This window comes from Rhamphochromis sp. 'chilingali' (assembly GCF_963969265.1).
Source record: "Rhamphochromis sp. 'chilingali' genome assembly, chromosome: 21".
NCBI classification, from domain to species: domain Eukaryota; kingdom Metazoa; phylum Chordata; class Actinopteri; order Cichliformes; family Cichlidae; genus Rhamphochromis; species Rhamphochromis sp. 'chilingali'.
The window spans coordinates 25,077,570-25,105,008 of record NC_137949.1 but is presented as its reverse complement, the minus strand read 5'-3'; the positions used below and the strand labels follow the sequence as shown (position 1 = coordinate 25,105,008).

The window sequence follows — 27,439 nt, the reverse complement described above, 5'->3', positions numbered from 1 at the left end:
AGAGAATGGATATGTTGTTTTCAGTGCAGCAGTTTGGCGAGTATTTGATATTCACCATTTAAACTACATTATAGTGGTTTAATAGCACTGAATTAAATGAAAGGTGTATTATAACTGGATTTAAACACAGTTTATGACTCAGGTGTGCACAGCTCCGTTTCCATGTTTCTACGTTGTCGCTAGTTTAGTTTGGAGTCCGGCCTATATAGGATTTGTGGGACAGATATTGTCAGCAGTTGTTTTTATTATTATTATCATTATTTTGAAAACAGATTTATCGGCTGATTTGTTTCTTTAAGACACACGAGATGTAAATGCATTTCTTAAGATTTGTTATGTGTTATTTATTTACATTCTCCCCAACGCTGCTCACATCAACTAGTAGTTGTGTTTGTGGTGTTCTAGATGTTTGTGTTTCCAACAGTGACATTGTCAAATGCCCTCTGGTGGACAAACTATGTAACGTCAATGCTCATAACATGGCTGAAGGGTGTTTCTGCCATCTCTTCTTTACTTATTTTTATTTATGTCGTGTTTAATGGCTAATATCACAGACAAATCAGCAGCAGCAGAATCCACTCTCTTCATAACAATGCCTACTCCATAAAAGACACTGGATCACATAGGAGTGCTATTTGGAAGGGTTGGTGACCTCTGAACCCAAGCATGGAGGATAACATGCTAAGGGCATGATTCCTTAGAAGTAGGAAAATATTTCTCTGGAACTATGTGGCAACTCAAATTGGACATAAATTTTGACCAGAACATCAAAATGAAGGTTTTTCTAAGCTCGCCTTTGTCTGAAATACAAGTGTCCATACACACAGCTATTTACATATGTCAGTGATTTAAGGCACTTTCTAACTTTGGAAAAAATTAAGTATATGTTCTCTTCAGCTGGGTGTGTGTTTAATAGTGCTCGTGGCTATTGATCAATGGTCTTGATCAATGGTCATGACAATTTGCATATTAATGATCAAGGAACTGACCTCACAGCCCATTGTTCGTTCAGTGGGCTAGTTTCAGCTAACGTATCTCCCGCTGAAAATGCTACGTCCAGATGAACAGAATCAACTTTTTGGGATTTACTTACCTGGATGATTGAGCAAGACAAAGAAATATGTTGGGTTATACAGATGTCTATCAGAGTGTCTGAAAGTTAGTCTTTAGTATCAAAGGTCTTTCGTATCAAAGGACTTTACAAATCAAAAAGTTGGACTGGGAACAAGTATGCCACACTTTTTCTTCATAATAAGAATGTACCACGTGAGCAAAGTTTATAGAGTTGATAAGGATCTTAAGGATATTAGGCTCATTGACGAATAGGCAGGCTATGGATATGAGTTGATGCACACAAAGCAGTTAACTTTAATGCTCATTTTCTGAATGCTTTTTGTGAAGGACTAAATACTTTGAGCAATTCTTCAACATACTGAATCTGTTCTGAAGCTGAGACAGAAATGGGATCGAAACATCCTCAGTTTAGCTTTTCTGGATCATGGATCATGGATCACCCATGTGGACCTGCATGTGCCTGGCTAAAGCAGGTTAGCATGGTAAAAGCTGTAATGTTCAAAGCTATCTATCGCAGTTACCTCCTTTAGATTATAATGACAACATTCATCAGTTGGGGGTAGCGTTTTGCCAATGGGCGTTTTGAAATGTAACTTTTGATACTACTTTTTATAACTGTACCTCAATTTCCCCACCGACCTCTGCCTTTTTAGCAGGTCACCATCGAAAATAATGGCTTCTCCGGTTAAATAAAGGTTACATTGATTGTCTTGTGGCATAGTGTGGTATTGAAATGAAAGTACCACCCGGTTCAGCTTCAGTTGATATCCCTACAGCACATTACACAGTGGACATAAAGTCATACGAGTGGTTTCTTCTGCCGTTAGCTTGAGTTAAGAAGGTTACAGACTTTTTTTTTTTTTTTTTTTATAAACACAATAATTTACAAAAAGTGCCTCCTGAAGATCATTCACGTAACGAGTGAACGGAAAATATATTTTTTGTTTTGATCTGATTATGATCAATTTATCAGGTCTGCGGTAAAGAGATCTTTTTTTCCCCCCCTGTTTTTATTCTTCCCCTCTAAAGAAAAACCGAGGTATGAACTGAAACCACATCCCAGAATTGAAGTATAAACTGACCAGTAGTTTTGGAGAAGCCAGTCGGCCAGTTGGCAGATGTATCATTGTGGCCTTTTTTTATTAGAAGCTGCCTGATCGGAGTAGGCCTGGTTCTTCTAATTTGTCAGCACTGACACTGATTTATAGCAAGTAAAGAGACAGCTCTGTTTTTAATATCCGTGTGCTCTTGGGGATCAAAGAATCCATGCATTTTTGAGATATTTTGTGTTTCTGTTGAACTAACTAGATTTAAGTTGCTCCAGATCTCCTTGGCTGCAGATCTGCCCGAGGACAAGTTAGCTACTGACTGGCTAGTATTTTCGGGTGCTGAGTTTTAAATAGAGCATCAAATATACTTCCCCTGCCTCTCTCCTTCTGTGTTGCAGCAACAGTGACTTGTGGATGTAATCCTGATTTCTGTTGGAAAACATGCTACAATTAACTGTTTGGCCATAAAGATTAGGAGCAGAGCCGAAAGAAAAAAGCTCTGGGAGCTTTGAGTTGAATTCAAAGGCACAGCTTCAATCAGGTCATAACCAGAGAAGCCAAAAATGTAGTACATGTTTGGAACAGCAATACTCTTCCAACGAGTCTGACAACTCCTCTTGCTTTTTTTTCACTCACCCTGCCACATCTGTCTTACCCTCTCTTCCACCTCTTGTGGGCTTTCTCATCCACATCCTCCCTCTTTTCCCCTCCCTCTCATCTTCTTATCATGCCCATCCTCACAAGTGTAGTGGTGGTTTAAGCCCCAGCAACAAGGCCCTTGATGTAGACAGGGGAGGGGATAAGAGACCTAGAAATGGGTATGGGTTACTAGGCTCACAGGGAAGAGGATGGTTACTTTTCACCAAAGCTTTCAAGCTAAAACTGACGGACTGAGAAATGTGGGTCACAACCATAGACTGGTCACAAGCAGAACTTTTACTTATCTTAAGCATAACTTTTGACCACCTTTCAGCTGGACAGACCTGATACTGATACTCAGAAAAATACTCGATGCAATTTTTGATACCAAGGGGGATAAAATTAAGTAATGGGGGTTGATTAAACAAAGATTTGAACAACAATTGTCCATACAGATGTTATAGTTGCTACAGTGTTGTTTATTTTCTGGTTCTGTCTAGTTGCCAGTAAACTTTTCTCAGCTTCAATCTGGCGCTTTAACTGAAACATAACACTTTTTGCAAACAAATGATTGTGTTATTCTGTTAAAATAACAGTCTGTTGTGACTGATAGGATTTTCTGTTTAGCTTCAATATTAACATTATTGTTTTATTACTAGCCAAAGCCGCTGATGATGACCTAATAGATTTATTGTGGGTAACTGCTAATCGTTGCATGGCTAGCATTAATCTGTTTGCTGGCCACATTAAGAGTTATGACAACGGTTTAATACTTCAGTCTTGTTGAAATGGGAGCTTTACTGACCTCTCGAAAGGCCTTATAAATGCCAGGGTGTGAGTCTTAAAGATGCTTCTAGTGTGATAGCATTTTTTATTATTATTAATTAGTAACAGACTATTAATTTTTCTAATTATCCTACTCTGTACACATGCAATCTATAGTACCTGCACTACTGGGGGACAAAAGTAATACCATCCCATTTTATGAATTTTGGTATCAAAAGGTAACATAAGTATCTGTTCTGGCGATATCGCTATAACCTTTTTATAGTGTGACAGATGGCAGATTATGCATTTTTAGACTTCTTCTGTCCTTTCCTTTTTTGTTGCTCTCCATCTAACTAACAAATGTTGGTTTTTCACACTATCCAAAATCTGTGCAACTTGAAGTTGAAGTTAATTTTACATCTTAAGAAAAAATACATTTATACAGTTGCTGAGTAATTCCATCACCTACCAATCTTTGGAAGAATTAAAAAGAAAAACCTGACGTATCACCTTACCTTGTTTTAAGGGGATACAAAATCATCACTAAGATGTGTTTTAACATTGAGTGATGTTCTCCTGACATACAGACAGCATCTGCTTTGTCTTTATGGTTGTGGTTAACTGCCATGTCCCCTTACATAAACATATCTATTTTTCTACTAGAGACGACGTTCTCTTTACCCACTATTTCACCACATTTCAGTACTTATACTGTAAATTGCCATTTCACTCTGGCGCTTAAGGAAAAATCCAACTTGCTATTCCCATCCCACTTCAGCTTTTCCTATTGAACAAGCTACACCGACCTTAGCTCCTTATCCGTTTTTCTGCTGAAGAGCAACACTGCCTTTCACTTCTTTACCATTTTTCCAGAAGTGGTGCAACACTGAAAGGGTGAAAGAAATGGAGAAAAAGCAACATGACAGCACAGGAAACCAAACATTATGGGATGCCGGTTTTCTCTTTCTTGGAAAAACGGAAAAATGCAGGCCAAGCATCAGGTCTCTCCACCATCTTGTGGCTTCCACTCCTGCGCCAGCATCCTTCCACTGCAGTTGTCCTTTCACTCACTCACTGGACACACAAAATACACGATACATGTCACACATTTAAATATTCAAACTGGCAACAACCCCCCTACATGAAGATGTGGTTGAGGCATTTTGATTGGACTGGAGCCCTTCTTTAACTACCGTGTATGAGGCAGAGAAGCTTCAGGCCCATAAGTTCCAACCCAATGTCAAGTGCAACAGAGAGGTGATTTTTTTTTTTTTCTTTCTTTCCTTCCTTCTCTTTTTCATGGAGAGAACAGAATGTACTGAAGGCAGCAGGCAGGCAGGAAGAGAGTGGCTAAAGCCTTAATGATATGGTGTATGATTGTAACCTTGGAGTGTGTGCGTGCGTGTGTGTGTGTGTGTGCATGTGCGTGTGTGTGTGTGAGCACAGGCAGAGTGTGTGGACCTCCTCTACAAAGCTTTACTTCTGTATCCTTCTGCTGTTCTGTGACTCCTCAGAACAACAGTAGTCCTGGGAGGCCCCTCTGCTTTCACCTCTTCTTTTTCTCACCCTCTTCTCTCGTACGTCACTGTTCGGCCCTCCCATTGCATCTTCATTCGTCTGTTGAACTGGACTGATTCTTATTTTCTCTTCCTTGTTGCTCAGAAATTGATCATCATCAGATGCAGATGCAGCTTAGGGCTGCTGGGTTACTAATACGCTGGTGCGAACCTAGGCGAGGAAATAAATAGTTACTATAATTTTTACTATTGACAAATTTTTCCCTTTGTTCCCCTTGTGTAATATAAAAATTATGCTTTTTTTTTTTTTTTTTTTTTTAAGCTGTATTCCCTGCAGGTGGCTGAATTGTTAAGATAGAAGAAGCTGTTCAACTTCTTGCCATTTGATTGCAGAAATTGGCACATTTAATTCTGCAACTTACAGTTATGACGTTTCTTGCCCATTGAAGGCACAGGTTTAAAGCCTGTATTGGCTTTAAAAAAGAATGGTCTCTGCTACAGTTGTGCGTGCATTGTGTGTTGTTAATTCATGTGTATTGATAACAATGCCTTGACCATTTCACTTCCTGGTCAAATTCTTTGTCAGTTTACTTTGTTAAAACCTGACCAGTTTTCAGAATGGGGAAAAAAATGTCCTGTGTAGCTTCAGAGCTGTCAGAAAACATGCTGGCATTAAGAAAGGGAATTGATCAGCTTGTAGGTCTATGTTTACGGTGTTTCACTTGAATCCCATATACCCTGAGGGCTGAAGGTAACTGCCTGCTTGAATTGATTGGTAATTCAGTCATGCCTTGGTATCAGTAACACTGTGACCTTGGGTTTTTACCTTCACATGTTCCTGGTTTATTATTCCTTGCTTTCCCAACAGCTATCCCCATTTCACCGGAACCACCTTCCATTCATTCTTGTCCGTTTTAACACTAACTCTCTGACTTCCCTTTATTTCTAAAGAACCTCAGTGACTTATTCAGATGGCGTTTACGGTACTCGCTGAACTCGTGTTGCAATCAACAGTTTCCGTGCCCTCATTTTTGTAACAACAGCAAAATAGAGCATGAAGGTCAAGTAGTGGACATCCTGTCCACGTTTCAGGGAAGTGGAAGAGGCCGGCATCATATAGCGACTGGTTGAGCGCTCTCCTCATATACAGTCCTATATCAGAATTGGGTCAGATAGTTGCAGGAGTTACCCAGGTTTATCATGTAGTCAGAACAATGCAACCATTGCAGAAGAAAATGAATGGGAGGAATGTGTTCAGAAACCAATGACTGAAATATCTGGTTACCAATTGTTCCGATTGACCTGATCATCTGAGCAGACAGGCTTTTAAATATACTCTCTGTGGCTGGGCCGTAATTTATAAACCGTGTTCAACTTAGGAATACACTTCTGCGAAAAGAAAGAAATGGCCAAGGACAGCTTGTCAGTGTCCCGGATAGGAGCAGACAAGGTAGCATGAGGGACTGCCAGTGCCCTGGTTAGTCCATCATTAGGAATGTGTCTACATAAAATGGGTCAGTTTCACTGCCTCAAAGCTCCTGCCCCCATCTAGGTTTTCCATAATTGTCAAACAAAGCACAGAACAGGGGAATGAAACTTGGAGCTGAGTTCAGAATACCTCAGCAGCCCCACTCCTGCCCTACTTCCTTCCCTCTTTATCCTCCCTTTAGCATGTTTTCATGTTCTTGGCTGTACAGAATATCCTACTGACTTATGAGTAGCCAGTTGTGGAAAAACAAAGGAATATAGAGACATAAATGGAGTTTTAAAAGTGCTTATCTGATCTGGATCTTGGATTGCAAAAGAAGGAATGCATGGTCTTTAACTAAATACTGCTTGGATTCTTCTTTTTCATTCATTCATACAGTAATTTCTTTAGTGCTCATTTTTGGCTTCCCCTCTCTTCCTCATCTTGTTTCTGCTCTCCGCCTTTCACCCACTAGCCTTTTCTTTCCCTCTTGTCTTGTCCTGAACATGGATAATGAGGCCCCAGGCCTGCCATAAGTGAATCATGTATGTTGATTGGTTTGGCAGAAGCAGGCCCTTGCCAGAGTCACTTTGCACGCACTGCCACCCCTTGAAAGCGTTCTGTTGGCCGTGCTGGTGTGCGTGTTAGAGAGAGATGAAGGGGAGACATGAGGGAGAGAGGGAGGTAGAGAACTGGCAACGAAATAAAGAGTGAATGAGAGGAGAGCTAGGCAGCCTGCCAAGACAGGAGTGTCTGGATCTAACAAAACACATTTATTAAGCAGGACAGGAGCTGCTTTTCGGGACCAGATTTGGACACTAAGTCAGGATTTGGGATTATGTTAAAGATAAAGTTAAAGATAAAATTATTTTTTAAAAAAAAATAAATGTGTTGGATTGTTGGTCATGATCATAGGATCACCAAACTGGTCATATCTACCTAGTTTTGCTGTCTAGAGCCTGAGGCGCAGAGTGTCATTTACTGGACTTCTTGTTTTTAGCTAGGTTTATCTTTCCTGCTTTGTGCTGAAGTCTACAGAGTTGTCTTGAACCTAAATATTTTTGTCAGAGTGTCTGCTCTGTTTTTAATAGATCGATGGGAATTTCTCTGTAATTTTACTCTGCTGGAAGGGGATCAGTCGGGACAGCTTTGGAATAGAGCGACTAGCTCTAGACAAGAGAGATAAATTGGTCTACAGCTCACTTAACAAGCCACAGCTGAGTAATGTCAGTGCATCAAAAGTGACTTATAGAGTAAGGTGTTTTGGCATTCAAATAGACAGCTAGGCAAGCAGTTTTCGCTCCAAATTCTTCCATTTGTCTTCCTTCATACTAAGCCCATGTTCTTTATTTCCTCAGTGTCTTACACTCCAGAGAGAAGATTACCAAACCACTAGACCTCATGAAAGTGAAAAATAATTAAAACCCTACAGCCAAAGCCTTTGAGTCCACATTGTGCTTTGTCATTAAGTAATTTTTGCTATACTGACTTTCAAAGCTTACTGCTTTAGTTTATGTTCAACAAGACATTTTATGAACTGCGGGCTGAGCGGTTTGGGTTTTTTACACCATCTGAAACTATAGAAAATATATTATTCTGTCTTGGCGCAAACCACTACGACATGTTTTACCATACTGTATACCATCCACATACGTGGTTCAAAGAGGTGAAATATGTTTGCTGAATTTACTGCACCGGTTGATGTTTTGCAGCAGTAAAAGTTATCTGCTTCAAAAGCAAACTGCAGTAGTCTTTTTATGTAGTGGTGTGTAGCTTCAGACGGGCTGCCTGAGCTGAATGTGGGGTAAGGAAGAGAGACTGCTGATTGTCAGGGGATTAATAAATGATGATGTTGTGCCCTGCCCTTAGGTCGATTTTCTTTTTTCTTTTTGCCCTGGTCAGAATCATTGGGGGGAAGGGACGTAATAGGGTCTAGAAGCACAAGCAGGAGAACTCACTGCTTGAGTCATGATTGACTTAAGTGTGTTGACAGTTAGATTAACCAAGACTCTGCCTACAGTCAGACTGTAATGTGCTAATATTCTGTGTTCTCATCGCACTGAGCCATGCTGAGCTTGCAGTTAGGACTCCCACTCTATTTTTACATCTTTGTACTAACAACAGAAAGGCAAAGTGATGTAAATATCCCTATTGGCAAGAATTACATTATTTTTTAATTGTCTAATCTGCACTTATGTTGGAGATAATCAAAACCTCCTTGTCATAGTGTTCTCTTTTTAATCGTTACTGTCTGAATGGACTATGAATGGTGTAGTGTTGAGACAGACCGGTAATGTAGTGGAGGACGCTGGTGTTATTGAGATATGCCACTGTCAGCAAAAGCAAGCAGGCAAGAATCGATATACGGTAGGATCAAGAGCAGGGACTCAGCATTGTTTGTGTGGGTGTGGGAGCATGTGGAGATGTACTAAAAACCTTGTCATCCACTCACATCCTTTAAATTATGGGCAAGATGAACTGTATGGTAGTTTAGTGGCAAAAGGGAAGGGAGGCATAGTTATGGATTATGTTTGATTATCAAAGTAAGGAAGTGTATTTTTGACACAATTTTTCAAATATGAAAAGATCAGCTGACTTTATGGTTATTCAGAAAAAAACAATTTCTCATTATGTTGCACAGTTGTTATATCGACCTGTAGTGTGAATTAGGGTGTGTGTGTGTGTGTGTGTGTGTGTGTGTGTGTGTGTGTAATACATGACTTGTGTGTGGCCTGTCCTTATATGGTCTCCATGTGCGTGTGGCACAGGGTTCAGTGAGCTAATTTCTATGTTCTCTGACTTACTTCCTGTACTTACTGTGTTACTTTTGAGAATACAAATGGTTGTCATTGTGAAATTAGAGATGACTAAGTGTTCTCTCTGTGCCTCCTACAGATGAGATTTGTCTGCTGAAAACCACTGAGGGAATTTTGAAGTCTTAAAGAGACGGTGGCAAAACGAATCAGAACAGCCTAACAAGAAAAAGGAGCTTTTCCTTGACAGCCTAAAGAACTTGGTAGCACAACGGCACAGATGTGGACTCCCCAAGAGATTTTCATCAGATAATCTGGACAACATAGAAACTTGGTCGATACAATAGAAAGAAATCTGGAACCATGTCAGATCATAAAGACATGACCCATCGCCACCTGAAGCACAAGCTGCAGAGTCTTGGCCGAAGACTTGATGAACTGGAAGAAGCAACAAACAAGCTACAGAAGTCTGAGGATGAGCTTCTTGACCTACAGGTAAGTTGTTGTGACAGTGTGTGGAGGGTTGTGTGTGTTTGTGCATCTCAAAAGAATGACTGAAGTGAAAAAGAAACGCAGTACATGAAAAGAACTGTTGTACTCTCTCCTCTGCAGGACAAGATTATCCAGGCAGAGGGAAGTAACTCGTCCCTGCTTGGTGATGTGGAAGCCCTGAGAAAACGTCTCTTGAAGATCCAGGGGAAAGATGAGGAGGTACGTAAAGCTGAGGATCTTTGCCGCACAGTAAGAGAGAAACTGGAAGAGGAGGAAAACCTTACGAAAGAGCTAAAGGCAGAAATAGAACGTCTTCAGCGACGGATGGCTGAACTCGAGAAACTGGAAGAAGCTTTTGGGAAAAGCAAGTCTGACTGCAGCCAGCTTTGCCTTAGCCTCAATGAGGAGAAGAACTTAACCAAGAAGCTCTCATCTGAGTTGGAGACACTAAAAGCCCGTTTGAAAGAGGTGGAGGGGTCTGAGACAAAGCTGGAGAGAACGGAGCAGGCCTTGGCTATGGAGCTTGAAAAGCTCAAGGGATTCACCCAAACCTTTGTGAATGAGCGTAAGAGGCTGCTAGAGAAACAAAGAGAGGATGAGAAGACCATTCTGAAATTGGAAGAAAAGCTGGCGCACCAGAAGAATCGCTTTGGCATGTCAACGGATTCTGGCAGAGCAGATTTCATGAGCTCAAGAATTGAAGATGAGCTAACATCCACAGCACTCTTAACAAGTAAGCTGGCTGGACAGAAGAAGAGCCATGACTACTCAAAGCTGTCTGAGAATGAGAAAAACAGCGGTCTTGAAGGCTCGCAGGAGGACAACAAAGTAAAGGAGTTGACACAGGAGGTAGAACGACTGAAGAACCGCCTTAAGCAGTTGGAGATTGTGGAAGAGGATTTGAAGAACTCTGAGTCAAAAAATGGTGAGCTTCACGAAAAGTTCCAGATAGAAAGGGACCGAGTTCGAAAGTTAAATGAGCAGGTGGAACACCTCAGGATGCAACTGTGTGGAAAAGGCGGAATCAGAGGAAATGGAATTGGTAACTTGGATAAACACGGCAATGGAAGCAGCACTGCTAAGGTCATTGAAAATGGCAAAGTTGAAAATGAAGAGACTATCCTGAAGGGAGGGTTTAGACAAGAAAAGCCTAAATATAGAAGTGCAGCAACTGTCCCAGAGCCAAGTTCCCCAAAACATAGGAACAGAGATTTATCTCCTCAGCATAAATCTTGGAACAAAGATTTCAGCAACTCTGAGAAGGGTTCTCCCAAGTCAGTGAGAAGAGCCCTGAGTCCTGCCCAAAAGAGAAGGACACCCAGAACTACAACTACCACAAATTCATCTGATAATGGAATACGAGATACAGTGCGAGGAGCTGAGGAAAAGCCAAGAGGAGCCACATACAGCTCTGTGAATACAACTTCTAGTGATACCAAGAAGGTGTCCGTCCTTAGTCGATACCCTCCAGCAGCTAATGACCAGAAGCCACTAAGGACAGCTCACAAGCATACGGATGACATCAAGAAGAGCAGAGAAAAGTTCTCAAAACTGTACGTAGGTAGTGACAGTGAATCTAACAGCTCTGATGTCGTGCCTGACAGTACCTCCAGTACCATGAACAGCATCTCTGCTCTAGAGAAGGAAACGGTGCCTGTGTCCGAGCAGGAATCAACAGACCAGATTCAGGAATCTGTATCTTCTTCTATTTCTACTATATCCAAAGCCAATGGCTCATACACAGCCTGCAAATCTCACATCAATCCCTTGCTGCCCAATGACCACGGGTCAGAGGGTCATTCTTCTGCCTCAGAAACAGAATCTACTGGATCAAGGCCATCTGAGCTGGACCCTACAGCTGAAGCAGCTGAGGCAACTAGCACAGCTGTAAGCAGTAGGACTGTAACCTCCAGGTATTCTAGATACCCTCAAGTCCAGGACTCTCATTCAGAGGGTTCCTCCTCCAGGAGCTCTTTTGATGAGGAGCTGCACAGCCGGTCACAGGGAGCTGAGGGAGGTCACCAGGGATCCATGCATACTCCAGCAGGGATTGAAATCCAACGAGTATGCAGTCCTAGAGAGGCACTGAGGTCAAGAGCTGTGATCAAGCCTGCTATTGTGGAAATTGACAGAAAGGAAGTAATGATTTCAGAACCCTTGCCTACAAATGGGAAACCCAAGATCTCGACCAAACCAATAGTGACTACTACTAATAAAATCACCAGTAGTATAACCATCTACCCAAATGATCCAAGCTCTTCCAGAACCAGCAGTCGCAGCAGCAGTGTGTCCAGTGAACCTGCACCTATTAAAGGACGCCACACATCTACCAGTAACATCGTTATAGGTACGTGTCAACAATTTAGAATGATCTAGTTAAACTTATACTGCATTTTTCAGGACAGGATCTAGATACTAATTCTAAATAGTACAGTAAAGACAACATTTTTATTTGTTGTCACGTGAAACCTTCTAATTAGTGCTCACAACTTGCAGCACTCACAAAACTGTAGCACACCTTTTGGACAGGCTGTTAGGGTAATTAAACCTGCTACAAGCCCCATTATTATATGTCCAGAAAGTGGTGCATGGTGAACACCTATCAGTCATCAGCATCTGCTTCCCCAACATTAAACCTCAGTAAAGGTTTTTTTGTAGCAGTCTGTAAATGTGCTTTTGTCTTCTATAGGATTGGGTGTTTTAATGTAATTAACCCCTAGTCATGTTGGCGGCAGAACCATCTGTCTCTCTGCAGAATGAAATTGTGTTCCCTGAGATGATCATCTTTATTCAGTTCAACTCAGAAAATCCCAACAATCCCCCCCACCCCCTGAGCCTTGTGGCTCAGGGATAGGCAGCCACCTGCCTTGACTGGTTACAGATGAGGGGAAAGAAAAGAGAGCCTAGTGACATGGTAATATTTGCTAACAAGCATTAAACACAAACTTAAGCTGATAGGATGTTATTTGTTTTTGTCCTGAGCCAAACTGTTGGACCGAGATTAATTTTGCACCCCCCAAAAACTGATATTTTAAAGCACATGTCAACTTACTGTCAACTTGTTGCATCTGTATAAATGTATCATTTTATATATATTGCCAGGCCCAAACACTGATCATCATGGCAGTATTTCCGTCCCATATGAGATCTCCATACCCAAGAGTGAGATCACTTTGCGGCCATGCCAGGACCAGGACTGTGGGCCACACAGCCACAGTGATTCATCATCAAGGTCTAAACTCCACAACTCTTCCAGGGTGGAGACCACCACCAGCCACCTGTGCTGCCAGCGCAGCAACTTTAGCCTCCAGTCCCCGGACGTCACTTCCTCAGACTTCAACGACACAGAATCAGGATTTGAGAGCAGCAGCAGCACGACCACCGTCACCAGCTGGAGAAGCCAACGGCAAAGCCAACCGTCACACGAAGACAGTTTGCCAGATATGAAGAATGTGACCGTGAGAAGCCCCTGGAGGAACAAAAGCGCCATGTCTGTGGACGAGGGAAGTCGAGGAAGGAGTACGAGAGCAATGACAGATGGCGGGTCTGAAGATGAAACCGAAACTGCAACAACGTGGAGGGCTTACAGGGCAACCACCTTTGACACAGAGGACTCTGTAAACAGTGGAAACGGAGGCGGCGGAAATGCTGCAGCACAGAAGGGAGCCAAGCCGTCCCCTGCTGAGGTGGGGAAAGTTAATAAGTGTATATCAAAGTAATTTCACACACAAAGGAAAAAAATAATAGAGGGAATTTTCTCTTTGTCCCAGGTGTACATGCGTAAGATCTCTCAGTCTCCCCCTATGGAAACAGGAGGGTTGGGAAGGGCCATACCCCATGCACCCGTTACCTCTCAGTCCTGGAGCCGATCATATTCACAGCAGCCACCGGTAAGGAAAACTGACTTCAGGTTGTTAACACTTTCCTGTAGTAGATTCAGTTTTATAGGCTTTTGTTTTTATCAGATATGATATAAAACACGTGGCTATTGGATGCAACTTTATTTTCATTTTTGTTCTGCTTTGAAATATGCTTAATGTTCCTTGAGTCTGTTTTCTTGGTACATTTCTCAAGCATTTGTAAATTTAAAAAAATGAATTGGTGATACTCAATTAATAAAGTTGGTATTGCGCTTAGAGTATTGTTCTCTGCAAATAGTTTTAGCATGAAGATAAAGACTCCACACAAAGTGCAGCTGCAGGCCTTAGCTCCTGGTGTGTCCACTTTGCATTAGAGCTCAGCTGGTATTTTTCCCTGACGCCAGGCTCCGTGACTTCAAGCTTAGCACAGCAGTTCTGCAGGCCCCACTCCTGCTGCCCCAGTAAGCACAAAGAGAAAAGGGTGGGACAGAAAGTAGTAAGGATGGAAATGAAAAAGACCTCAACAGGGGGAAAAGTAGGTTAGAAAAACCTCAAGGAGAAGAAAATAGCTTTCTCCTATGTGAATGTTCTACCACATCAGTGAGAGACTCAGTTTGCTATTCTGGAAGACACCATGTAATAAGCAAAGGTGTCTGTTAAGGTCTGCGACTTTATTTTATGACTTTGTTTTGTACATAGTATGTTGTCACTGTTTATAAGAGCTTAATTTAAAAAATTTCAATTTAGGTGTGGCAGACTTTTCCACTGTTAGCACAATGTAATATGTGAGGCTATGTGGGCCATTGTGATTATATTGTGATATCATGTATGTGAGATCATAAAAAATGGAGTGTGAATATTTCACATGTATTTTGTATGTAGTGATGCTGCGATTTATAAATACATCGTCATGGATCGCTGTCATGCATGTTCAGTAACGTGTCAGGGGAAATCTGGGGTTTTGGGTCTTTCAGTACAGCTAACATGGCCTTGGAGCTATAATTGCCTGCAGGACTCCTCCCTAGTCATTATCATCAATGGGCTTAATGAAATCTACCCAACACTGAGCCCCAACCCCCAAATGCCCCCTTTCATCACTGATATTTAGCAGACTGGTAGAAAAAGTGTGAAGGGCCTTGCTCTTTTTCTTTATCATAAAACCCTGGCATTAACAAAATAACCTTGAGTTTTTGTTTTTTTTTAATGCTCCCATTATGCAGTGCCCACTCAGTGCCACTCGGCCTCGACCTTAGCTCTGCAATTTCACAACCACAACTACTTGAGATAAGCCTCCTGTCCCACATCACTGATGCTTTGTGGTCCGGGAACCCGGAACCATCGAACAAGTCCTGTCTTCGTTGTTTAAGATCGGCTGTGAACTGTTAAACCACCGTCCCCCTGTTCATTTTTTTGTCACTCGTGCACTTTTTAATTTTATTGTAGGAATTTCCCAAATCCACTGTGCGGTAGAACCTTGTTCATCATGACATTTCATGCATGAACTGGTCACTCGATTTGGATAGCAATTATGTGCAGAAATTACCCCAGTGCAATAAAAAATAAGTTTCTTCAAAAACAAAACTGGGCTTTGAAGCGTGTCTTGGAGCAAAGCCGATCATCTTTGGTTTGGATTTGTAGAATATTTCAGCGGTCTGAACTGCGTCCGTTCCCAAGAGGCTTGGATAAATACAGCTGTACTTAGGACAGTGGAAGGTTGGGATTAGTCTGTGTTTGCAGTGTCAGGGGTTGATAAAAGAGGGTTGTGTTATTACAAGGTTGCAGACGGAGCCGCTCTCAACATCATTAACTGACACCCCATCAGTTGTTATTCAGCTGGGTGGGCATCTGTGTTCCTCTTGATTCATCAAAGTTTGTTTTTGTTTGACATGTTTGCTCCTTGTAAAATTGTCTTTGAACCTTAAAATGATGAATGAAGAACATTTAAAAAAATCTAGTTTTTCTTCTAGAGATTTAAACATCAGATTGTTGTGACTATCTTTCATGCCCTGGTGATGGAAGGAGAGCAGACTGAAAATCAGCTTTCTGTGGACCAGTGAGGACATATTGGTCGATAGGCATTAAGGAGGAGAAAACACTCCCAATTCCTATAAGTACCCTCAGCACCCTGGGCAGACTGATAGCTTATTGATTAGCTTTCACTTTTGAACCTCATGTATAAATTATCTAGAGGTTATTTATAATAGAGACAGACAGACATCTTTTCCTCCAGTGAAAGGTCATGGTCATATCTAGTTTATCTGAACCAACACTTTAGCAGCGTGACTAAACTATCAACTGCTTTGGCTTGTAGTGATGGCATTTATCGAGACTCATTCAATCTTTTATCCTTTTAGAGCTTCTACGATGTTCAAATTTGTGCAGTGGCATCAGTTACCCTTTGTACTACAAGTATGAGCAGATGGCTTGATGGTTAGCATTGCTGCTAACAATAAGCATGCTAGCAAGGAAAGCTGAGTCAAGTCTGTCCCGTAGTCAAGTCTGTCCCGTATTCAGTAAGTGAAAATAAAATAAACAATAAAAGGTGAATCAAATGGACCATTACGGCAAGGCTGGGATGGTCAATTTGGTAAAGTAAATCTGTTGGGCATCTTTCTTTGCCTTTAGACAACAATTCTGATGGCAAAAGAGCCAAACGGGACAGGCAAAAAAAAAAAAAGAAAAAGAAAAAGTTCTTTACCAATTTTAGTTAGTGCAAGAGAGTTTCCACCACCGTGCAGACTTTGACGTCGTCCATTTTGATGTGGCGAGCAATCAGCAGCCGTTGAATGGATGGAAAGAAACGAGGGGTGAGGAGTCTTTTTCTGATGCTGTAATAATTTTCAGCGTAAAAGTCATCAGCCACCACTTCAAAACCTTGTACTCCCTCTTCGTCCACCCTCCGCCCGCGAACTTGTGCCGAGACTGCCGGTGCATTTTCCGCAGTCTGCGTCTCCCTCTTTGCTCATAAGAAAGAAGTTTCTATGAAGATTTAAGCTTTGTCAATTGCTAATTAGGACACAAGTTCTTGTTTTAAGTTTAGTTCGGGCATAGAGGGAACACCTTAGTTCTTAGAATTTTAGTAATTTAGTAATGATGTATGTCTTGATGTTTTTTGAAAAATAAAGTTTTGTTCATGGTTTCTCATCTATGTGGTGTTCCACATTTGACAGTCGGTCCTGCATGCTGCACAACAACATCCAATATTAAGAGAAGAAAAAAAAAAAAAAAAAAAAAAAGCAAGGAAAGCTGTGTGTGTGCCACAGCTCCACAACACACGTTCACACATACACAGCCGCTTGCATTGCATTCCAAGCACACTTGATTTGAATTGCCTAACAGGCCGGCATTTAAATAGGGGTTGCTTGTTTTCTGTGGCAGTCACTCCACACCTTAGACTGCAAGAGCAGAATGTCTTTGTAGTACTTCCATCCCATTGTAGCAGTAGGAAACTTCAGCCTGCACTCGAATGAGCTGTGAATTTACGTTTGGCCAAGGAGCGAGGCACCAGAACATATTATACTGGCAGTAAAGTGTGGAGTCAAGAGTTGATCCACTGTTAACTGTCCTCCTGATTTTTAAAATCATTACCAGTGAGATTGTCGGAAGTTCCACCTCTTGTGAAACAAGTCATCAGCAAACAAGAAACCACAAACAGAAAAAGCTGATCTGGAAGAACTCGAATGCACTATTGTATTTATTTCACAAATCTGTTGGCCATTAGTTCATCAAAGAGCAAAATTCATCCTCAGACACACTTAGTCATATTTCAGTATTTTGGCCAAGATGCTCCTTCAGTTGGAAGCGCGGAGAGAAGCCATTCTCATGTCAGTGCCCCAGATAAAAGCTGAAGCAGGTTAAACAGCTATGCTGGCTTTGTTAAAAGGACATTCCTGGCCAGTTCTCCCTTGAAAATTTGATTAAATCTCGAGGGATTTACTGGGTGGAAAAAGGTGAAATAAATAAATAATCCTGAAAACGTAAAACTCACAAAAATACTGCAACATTTCCTGGTTTAGTCTGTACAAAAAGTGTAATTTGATGTGGACAAAGACTCCAGAAAAACCTGTTTCAACCTTCTTTTTTTTTTTTAGTCTGGCTTCATATTTTTCATAGATATGTGAAACTTTAGACTATTTCCCAAAAGTCAAACTAATTTTCTTAATATCTTAGAGTATGTGGCTTGTTCATTTGACATATAAAAGCTGGTCAAAGAGCAGCACTTTTGTGCAATGTGTGTGTATTTGGGGGGTTTTGTTGCAGGTTTTATTTAACCAAGCATTATTTTAATTCCACTGCCATGTGTTGTACGGTACAAACCTCCCGTTGGGTGTAGGAGGAACTCTACATCCATTTCGAGGAAAGTTCGTGAAAACTCCCAGTCTTGGAGCATTAACTTACCATAGAAGGAGAATATGCCACTTGACGGTTTCCTCCCACAGTGACTGAAGCAGGAAGTGACCACACTGAGCACACCCACTTTGGCAGCCTTCACTGGTGACTGATTTCCTGTCTCCCCCAGGAGACTGTGAAAGGCAGACCAGCAGGGCTCCATTAAAGCCAATTAGCAAGAATGCTTTCTAAAACTGCACCAGAAGCCAACTCCAGCCCACCAAATGTCACTAATTATGGTGCTTTTTTAAAAACTGAAATTACAGGAGTGGGGTGCTGTTTCTGTGTGCTTTAAGAACTGCATCGTCATCCAACTCTCGCTTTCTTAGAGAAGGGTTACTGAGGTTATGAGAGAGGACGTGCCATTGTATCCACCACAAACTAGAAACTTGGGGTTTGTTTTCTAGTGAGCCCGCCAAATTATAAATCTCTCAGCTTGGGGTATGTTTGGGGTTTTTGGTTGGGGATTTTTCCCCTGGCAGAAATCCACATGGCAGACTTTACTTGTCGCACACCAGTTAACATTAACGGCATGTAGTCAATGCCCGCATAAGACAAAGGTCCGAGCAAGGCCCCACAAAATGCCCAGAGCTCCTATAGACAAACTCCAGAGTTTGGCATTAAATTTCAGCAAAGAAATCCAAATTATTCCTCTTAAACTTGGAAAAGCGCTTATTTCGGATGCCAGTTAATACAACAGCCAGTTTTTAAATGTAATTTCTTTCTTCCAGGCTTCTGATAACTTGGACCCCAGTCCAAACCCGAGTCACAGCCCAGCCTCTTGGAGACGACAGATACCCAGTAGTGATCTGGGGACCTCTTACGATCGGATAAGCAGGACACCTGGAGCCTCTAGAGGAGGGGAGCCCTGGTCCAGTCGGGGGCAAGGCTTAGGAGCCAGAGCTGAGGGGAGGAGCGGAGCAGGAGGCAGACCGTGGAGCCAGCGTCAGTCAGAGCAACATTAGACCAAGTGAGGAGCAGGATTGAAGCAAGTGGGGCAGGTAGGAGGTGGCTGGATTTTCTTTTCTTTTAACTCCTGATAGTTAATTAAAATATACAATTATTAATTACCCCTTTTGGAACAGCGTCTCATCTATAAAGGGGCTTTCTCCTTCTATTTATATATTATCGTCATAGCGACAGTGATGAAATCTTTGCACAAGGCAGTTTACAAACTGTGCTGCAGCAAAATTCTCAAGTTTAAATATGCTTTTTTTGGTGACTTCCTCTGGAAAGACCAGCATAATTAGGGATAAATTATGGAAAATGAGAGAAAAGCTCACTTTGAACCCGGATAAGCATACAGTAACTTCATTTAGGATTGGAGACCTCATTCCTCCATCATACTAATGATATTCACATTTTACATGTACAGCTGATTTGCCGTAAAACACTAAAAGACTGGAAATTAAAAATTGTGATTTAAATTGGAAGTGTACCAATGAGCTCGGTCTCAATATTTTTCCCCAATAATTGCTTGCAAATTATCTTGTTCTTTCTGGCAAACTTTCCACGAAATTATAAGGAAATTACAGACCAGTCATGTTTCTAACAAAGATGAATAGTTACGATAACATTTTTTAAAAATGAAGGATTAAATGTGTCTCTTTTCTATTCATTTTTTCCCCTCCCATAACAGCACTCCATTAAGCTCTCAACTGCAAAATAAGGGCCAAGCGCTAGTTTCCCATCAAATGACGGCTACATAGATCACCACCACCTCCAGCAGACAACAGTTTTGCAGCCACACTGAACAACAAACCACCGACCTGATGATGAGTGTACGCTGAGACATGGACGCTTCTTCCTATTCAAAACTGTTCCAGAAAAAGCCGTGCATGGAAGGTCAGCGCCTGTACAGTGTTTTTGGAGGTTTCCTCACCGGCCAGTGTATTATCTTCTGCTTCTTCTGTTGGATGTATTATAGTGTAATCCTGAAACTTGACAAGGGAGAGGCTGGCACGCTGCGCAGGGCTGGAGATGTTCCTGTGCGCCAGAGTTGGAGGAAAATAGACTCATGAGAGTTTGTTACAGTAACCTCAGAGTAGCTGGAAATGTCACTTGTGCTTCAGAACTTCAACTTTTCTTCATCACTGAAAAGACGAACCCAATCCTCAGTCAACAGCAGCGCATCTTTCTCTCTCACAGGGCTGGATTTTCCCGTAGGATTCTCTATAAAACCAAACGATCGCTACTTTAAATGTGACCAAAAACAGGAAGCGAATTCCCCTCGGTTTTGTTTCAGACTCGTTTTTCCTTCTGAAAACCTTCATCCAATCCCATCCCGTCCCCCCTTCACCAAACACAAGCCATGCAAACGTATCCACAAAACAAGAAGCAAACACATCCACATTTTTAACGTTCGGTTTAATTTCAGCCCATATCCCGACTTTCCAGCACGCGGTAACCTCAAACTGGATTTAATTTGAGGTCTTAGATGCTGAATGAAGATTTGCATGTTTCTAAGTAATAAATGAAGAACACTTGAAAGATTGTGACTCAGCATGCTTAAAGGGTTGCCGGTTGGCTGGATTTTTAGGTGCACGCACACACACACACACAAATACAAATACAGACGTACACACAGACACATTTTTCTTTTTTCTTTTGTCTTCACAGGCCAGGACCTTGTTTATGTTTTTCTGTTATTTTGATTCTTTTGTAATTCGCTTCCTGTTCTGCATCATCCTTTCGCTTTCTTCTCAACCGTGTCATTTGAAAAAAGAAAGTGGACTGCACGCAATGAAATGGAATGCACATGCAAGAAGAAAAAATAAATAAAAAACAAGAGGATGGGGGGTGGCATTGTTTATAACCTCAAACCATGACACAGTTTCCATGGTTCAGTATTTTACAGCTGTTGCAACTGTCCTCATCCATGTGTTTTGAAAGAGCCATAGCAAAAATGGAGTTTCTGTTTGAACTGAACTTTGGACTTTCGATTACCAGCAACCATGGCCTGGCAGGGTGGGACATTTTTTAGTGATGCCATAAGTAATGTGTACACACCAGTCATAGGAACGACCCAAGGGCGTTGGACTTCTAACCAGGAAGTGACAGTCCTGCTTGTACGTGACTTGGTTCGCCGTGCGAATCGTGCTAGTGTCTCTCTTTCTTATTTCTATAGAGGTGTATTATTTTGTTACGACGATAAACAACACCTGGTGGGTTGGTATGTTGGAGCAATCACTCATTGCCAGGGGCCACTACGGCGGAGACTGTGCAGTAGAATTCAATTTAGCCACCGGCCAGTAATAAAATGAGGTGTTTTTTTTGTTTGGTTTTTTGCTGAGGTCATCAGAAACCCTGCTGACGTATTCAAGTTTCTCCATAAAGTCTATCAACAGGCACCGGCAGGATCTTGAGACCGTTGCAGAAGATTGACTGCAGAACGACAGGCTATGTAAACTTTTAATCCTAGAACAAAATTTATGAATGTTGCTCAGGAGGAATGCAGCTGAGAATGACCAATTGCTCGATGGCTTAATGCTCCGATCCAACACGACTGCATTCTTTGTCTCTCGCATCTGTTAAACTGTAGACGAGGGGGGGGAAAGAGAGAAAAACAGAACCATAACTGTGACAACTCTGGACCAAGTTCTGGATCTGTGAAAGAACTTGGGACTTTTTAAAAGCCTGCTCTCCATCTGGCTCCTCTGCTGTTGTGGATTTTAATGCTGTGTTGTCGGACCCTGCTGGGGATGATCTGGTTCACTTATTTTTTTTGTTTGTTTTTTTTTTTTTTTTTGGTCTCCTGTATTCTACCAGCCACCATCAAGCTGTAATATTTATTAGTCTCCACATATGTGCAGGTTCTTTTATTGTGAAAAGATCTGCCTAATGGCAGGACCTCTGTCTGTTGCCACTTTGTCACTTTACAGTTTATGCAAGCAGGAGATTATATGCAATTAAACTGTCCCCCCCACCCCCACTGCAATATCTGTAACCATTTCAGCCGTCATCGTGTACAAAAAGAGGTGATGACTGTGTAAGTGAGAAGTTTGCTAGGTTAAAACTAAAAGTTTACCTTTAGGAGTGCACATTTTCACCAGTCTGTCTTTCCATTATGTTTACCTTCTTGCAGTAATATCTACAGCATGTTCGTCTGTGCCTTGAGATGCGGTATAAGAGGTAAACTGTCCCAACAAATTCAGACCATCGCACAATTTCCTTACACTTGCAGTAAACATAAATAACATGCAATACAAACATGTAAGGTTTTGATTTGTTCCGTTTGCATTTAATTGCATTTTTCTTTTATTTGAGAATAGTTTTGGTTGACATTGTAAAATTATTTTTAGGGGAAATCCTCCCTGAAACTGTTAAAGGACACGAGTCACGCCGCTGTGTGGATTTGACTGTCAGAGTCACAGGGTGCAGCTCCGCCTCTGAAAGGCTTGCTTTGTGACTAGCTGCCTCCGCCGGCTTTATGATGGCGCAAAAACGGACCAGACGCACTGTTTAGAGCTCTCAGTGCACAAGCCAAGACATGATGATCATGTAGTCCTCCTGTGCTCCCTCTGTTATTCTTCTACTTCTCATTTACCAAGAGAGAATGCCCTCTCGTCCCCAGTCTCTCATCTTTTCGGCCAATTTTAACTTTCCTTTTAGGATTTTGCTAAAAATCAAGTGTCCCTTCCTCCTCCCTCTGTTTCTCTGTATTTTCCTTAGATTCTCACTTCCTAAAAGGAAAACCTTTGCCCTAAACAGCAGTGATGTATGCTACTGGTGCAGAGGCTCGTTTTATTGAAGGCCAGAGGCCTGTCACCAGAAAATGATGGGCAGTTCCCTGAGTAGCTGAAAGGTGAAAGGTCAGGTTTGGGTCTAATCCTGTCTCTACATCTTGATTTCAGGGCTTCTAAATACAGGAGCGTCAAAAATGGCCAGCTTGGCAGTGACGTGCACATGATGATAATTAAAACATCCAGGGGGGGGTATCGAGTTTCAGTTTCTCCCACATATACACGTGCTCTTCTCTTAGTGCGTTTGTTGCTGTTGTTGATATGTCAGCGAGGGTTCTCATTTAAAGCTCAAGTGGCGTCTGCAGAGCCCTGAGTTGGCTGGAGGGCGTTTGTGGGTCAGGATGGTGATGCAAGCGCCTGAGCCACAGCCCATTATCCTGCCTCATGGGCCATAAAGTTCTTGTTACTGTTTCCCTCCAATCCAACGTGATGCTCCACCACCGATCCCTAAGCAGCACCACTGTGAAGCATTTCTCCATCTGTGAGTTGTTTCTTTTGAATCTTTCTCGTCCTTTCTTTCCCTAAAGAGTGTTTGAGTTCGGGGTGGGGGTGTTCCAGCTGTCAGAAACTGTAGGTTTTACGATGCGTGGCAGGTTTCTCCTCCTCAAGGTCGGGTTCAAAGCAAGCCGGGCTGGGTAAAGGCCAAAGTTGAAACTATGCGATCCACCTTTCTTCCTTCTAAGGCCCCAATGTTCCCAAACGCTACTGCTAAACCTGATCGAACATCCACTCCATCCAGTGAGACTCAGCTGGACTGTCCCAGCATGAAGACCACCCGTGGCATCTGTGTGCGCTTATGTGATTGTGCAAAATGCAACTGCTCACAGGCGACAGGTCTTACTCAATGCTTCGGTGAAAGTTGGTGCAGTGTTAATATGGTGGAATGTAGTAATTGGTTTTTGGGGGAGCTGCAGTGATAATTTCACAGGTTTTAAGGATTCCGGGGCTGTTTTCTTTTCCTGATGTCTCCTCTGATTTGTGATTGATGGTTGAATGTGGACTGAATTACAGCAATGGTGTAATAGCTGCTGTTTAAAAACAAAAAGAGGCTGCTTCTGCTTTCCTGCTAGGATACCAGCTAAAGAGTTAAGAGAAATCCTCTGAAGATGTGTTGGTATATCTATAAACATCCGTTATTTTGTTTTTCCTTTTATAAAAGTAGACTAGAATGTACTTAGTGGAGATTGGAGGAATGTTAGCAGGCCCTTGTCCTCAAATGCCTCCATTGTGAAGCCAGGGTTATGGTGTCATTGGGGTGTCACAGGCTGTAATCTGCACTTAACCAGCACTTAAACAACTAATGCCCCCTTCAAGTCCCCCATTGTTAAAACGTTTTCTCTTCTGTGCCCCCAAAATTGTCTGTAGCTGTTTGCTGAATGTACCACAGCTGGTTATGTAGGGTTTATTATCTGTTTCTTTTCAAGAATCATCTCAGCAGGTAAAGGAAATTGGCATGCACTCAGTGAAAAATCATGTTTGCGTCTCAGCCTTTTAACAATGTGCCAAAATCATTCCACAGTATTTACAGTTTACAGAGATGGTGCAAAAGTTTCCCCAGGAGGACACGGTGTCTCTTAAGGTTCTGAAATAAAGGGGAAATATAAGTGAGGTTTGTCTTTTCTCTGTCATCTCTCTTCTTATGTATTTTTTTTCTCTTTGTTAAACAAAAGATGTCTTATTTTGGAATCTATATTGGATAGATTTTATTTAAGGAAAAACTAATTTTGTAAAGTGGGCCTTATTACTGAAATATATAAAGTATTTGTCCATCTTGACTTAAAGACTTTTTTGTTTTTCGAGGTAATGTATCTCCTTTTTCTTTGTCACACTCCTGGAGAGTTCTTCTTCATGTATTTTGTGCTTGGTAGTTTTAATGCAAGACGTTTCTCACAACTTGGAGACATGATGACGCACCGTGGATGAGGAAAAAGAGAAAGAGAGAAGCCAGCGTCGAGCGATGGTCTTTGAAGAGTGAGAGTCACGTGCGTTTTATCAGAGCTGAGCAGGTCTCCAATGTTGAGCGGTTCAACACGTGTCGACCCCTTTTCTCTTTTTTGGTTTCGTGTTTTCTTTTTAAATCGGGGACCATTCACTGCTCCAGCCTCTCGCTCATAAATTCAGGGTTTGTACATCTTCTGTGCTGTATGTTTGAAAGTGCTGCCAAAGAAAGAAGGGTGCAGGTCCCCAGACATGTGTATATATTGAAAACACACAATCTTAACAGGAACAATCGGATAACAAATTAAAATAATACATTTTTGTTTAACTGGATGTTCTCTCTCTCTCTTAACGCTGATTCATCCACATCTAAGAATTTCTGAACTGTACAAATGAGGCGTTTATTTGTTTGTTTATTTGGGTTTTATTAATAGATGAGTGTATATAAATGTGTGTGCAGAACAAGGAGACTGACAGACAGAGGTGTCAAACACAGACGTATATGTAATTAAAATCAGATCAAAATTGTTTTATGATTGATTACTGCTTCTCTGTGTCAGCAATGCCAGGCGTACTGTGTGGGGAGGCTTTTTTTTTTTTTCTTTTCAATTTAAACTTAATACATTGTGCATGTTTTAACCTTTCTGTGGCTGGCGCACTCTGCATGTAGGTCTCTTGAAGCTGTACAGCAGACCATATGTATTCCAATAAAAATAAAAACCGACCTGTTTGTAAAGCGTCTCCGTGTTGGAACCTGTGTAAAAATGCAAACGTGTATGTTAATCTCGTTTTATGTTCTTTGTCCAACAAGCTCAGCAAGTTTTGATTTCATAGCGGTACACCCATTTTGTGCGTGCGTGGTGCGCTTGTGTGTGTGTGTGTGTGTGTGTGTGTGCGTGTGCAAGAGAGAATCCTGGTTTAAACGGAGTGGAGAGAACCGCACCTGATGGTATGCAAAATGAGCAGGGAGACAAATGAGGCAAAATTGGTCAGGTACAAAGGGGGGGGGAAACCGCAGGCTGCTGTGGAATGCAAAGTCAGCACACACATCTTTCTCTTAAACAGCTACGCCTTGCTTTGTGAAAGCCAGCATTTCTTTTCCTGCAGCTGTAGGTTGCTTTGAAATAGCCCCGTCTTACTCAGTAAGTCACTCTTTTTATGATGATTACCATAAAAAGACCAAGTCTCAGTTATTTTGGAAATCATGGGTAACACTGGCTGAATCCCAGAGGAGTTGTAATTCCTATTCCTTTTCCAGCTTGAGCTGCATGGTGCCAGTTTTTTGCACCTCCAGAGTACAAGCCTCAACACGTTCAGTCGAGCTGCCAGGCTTTCAGGTGCAGGACTGAACTAAAGATGTCTCATATAATGTACCATAGACCAGGGATATCAAACTCCTTTTACATCACAGGATACATACAGCCCACTTCAGATGAATGAAATTCCCATTTCTGTCAATGTAAAGAAGTGTGACTACACATTTAATCCCTGCATAAGAATATATGTTAGCAAAAGGAAAAAAAAAAGTGATTTCAACAATCATCTCAGTTTTTCTACCTGACAATGATATGCTGCTGTATTAAAGAATTAATATAATATATATATAATAATAATAATATAATTCAATAAAAAATACACTTTTATAGTAGATAGTGAAAACTGGAGTTTTTCTCTCTTATAATTGCTTATTTATTCATTATGCTCATTGGTGTAGTATGAATGTGTATGGGGCATCCCTTTAATCAGGAGGAAAAGCTGTGAAAGTTTATGAAAGTGCAGTTAAGTTCCAAATTTATGCCCTCCTTCACATTTTCCAAAGCCATCGAGTGTGCGGGGCCATTTCTGGCCCCCTGGCCTTATGTTTGACATCCCATAAATTTGTATAGATGGTGATTATGTAATATTGCTTTAAGGTTCAATCGTTCCATCAGCCACATCATTGGGTTTAGTTGCTTATTAATGCAAACATCAGCTGACATGGTAGCATCACATGACACAGGAGGGTTGTTAAACATCTTTGAGCTGATGGGAAAGCAACAGTAACTCTACAGACACTCGTTACAACAAGGGCATGCAGAGGACCACACTGGTTACTATTCCTGTCAGCTAACAATAAAAAACTGAGGTTACAGTTTACATGGAAGAACAGATGATAGGATCGGAATCTGCCCTACCAGCTCTGACCAGAGTGCACACATCTTCTGATGACTGCTTCCAACACGATAATGTACCATGAAGGTGTTGAGTTCACTGTACTCCGATGCACCTTTGGGATGTGGTGACTGTGCATCCAGTAAATCAAAAAGGGGGACCAGTTAAGTACTGGTGAGATGTACCTTACGTGTCCAATGAGTAGGTGTTAATTGTGAAGATATTTTAAAATGTTTGACATGTCACAGTTGAAAAAAATAGTAACAGTTGCTTATTTCCATTCAGTTTCATAGTCCTAGTGTTAAAGAGTCACTGCTATTGTCAGTCACACCTGTGGTTTTGCTTCTGCAATGTGAATAAAGAGACAAATAGTCACATCTAGCAAACCCGCAGGAATCAAACTCGTTGAAAGTCATGGGTTAACCTGCTGTTGTGGTTTTAATCTGCCCCACATTCAGATGGATGGGAGGTGGTGCCTGTTTGGACCCTGGTACTTCTGAGCCTCAGCTCTGATGGCTGACCTGAATTAGTGCTGTGAAGTCAGCCGTAGAAATGACTCAGTGGCACTCCAGGCGAGCGGAGGAGTGAAGCAGGATAGA

General features: G+C 41.7%; 1 protein-coding gene across 4 annotated transcripts in view; it reads left to right on the top strand.

Annotated features, from left to right (window-relative positions):
• Positions 1-25,425, top strand: part of luzp1 (leucine zipper protein 1) — a 53,102-nt gene extending 27,677 nt beyond the window's left edge. For all 4 annotated transcript variants that reach the window (XM_080871865.1, XM_080871866.1, XM_080871868.1 and 1 more), the window contains 6 exons: positions 9,411-9,763; positions 9,881-12,107; positions 12,863-13,446; positions 13,531-13,650; positions 18,741-19,010; positions 19,649-25,425. In XM_080871865.1, coding sequence (XP_080727991.1) covers positions 9,632-9,763; positions 9,881-12,107; positions 12,863-13,446; positions 13,531-13,650; positions 18,741-18,974 — 3,297 coding nt within the window. In that variant the 5' untranslated portion in view covers positions 9,411-9,631 and the 3' untranslated portion in view covers positions 18,975-19,010; positions 19,649-25,425. The remainder of the gene's footprint in view (positions 1-9,410; positions 9,764-9,880; positions 12,108-12,862; positions 13,447-13,530; positions 13,651-18,740; positions 19,011-19,648) is intronic.
• The last annotated feature ends 2,014 nt before the right edge of the window (positions 25,426-27,439 follow it).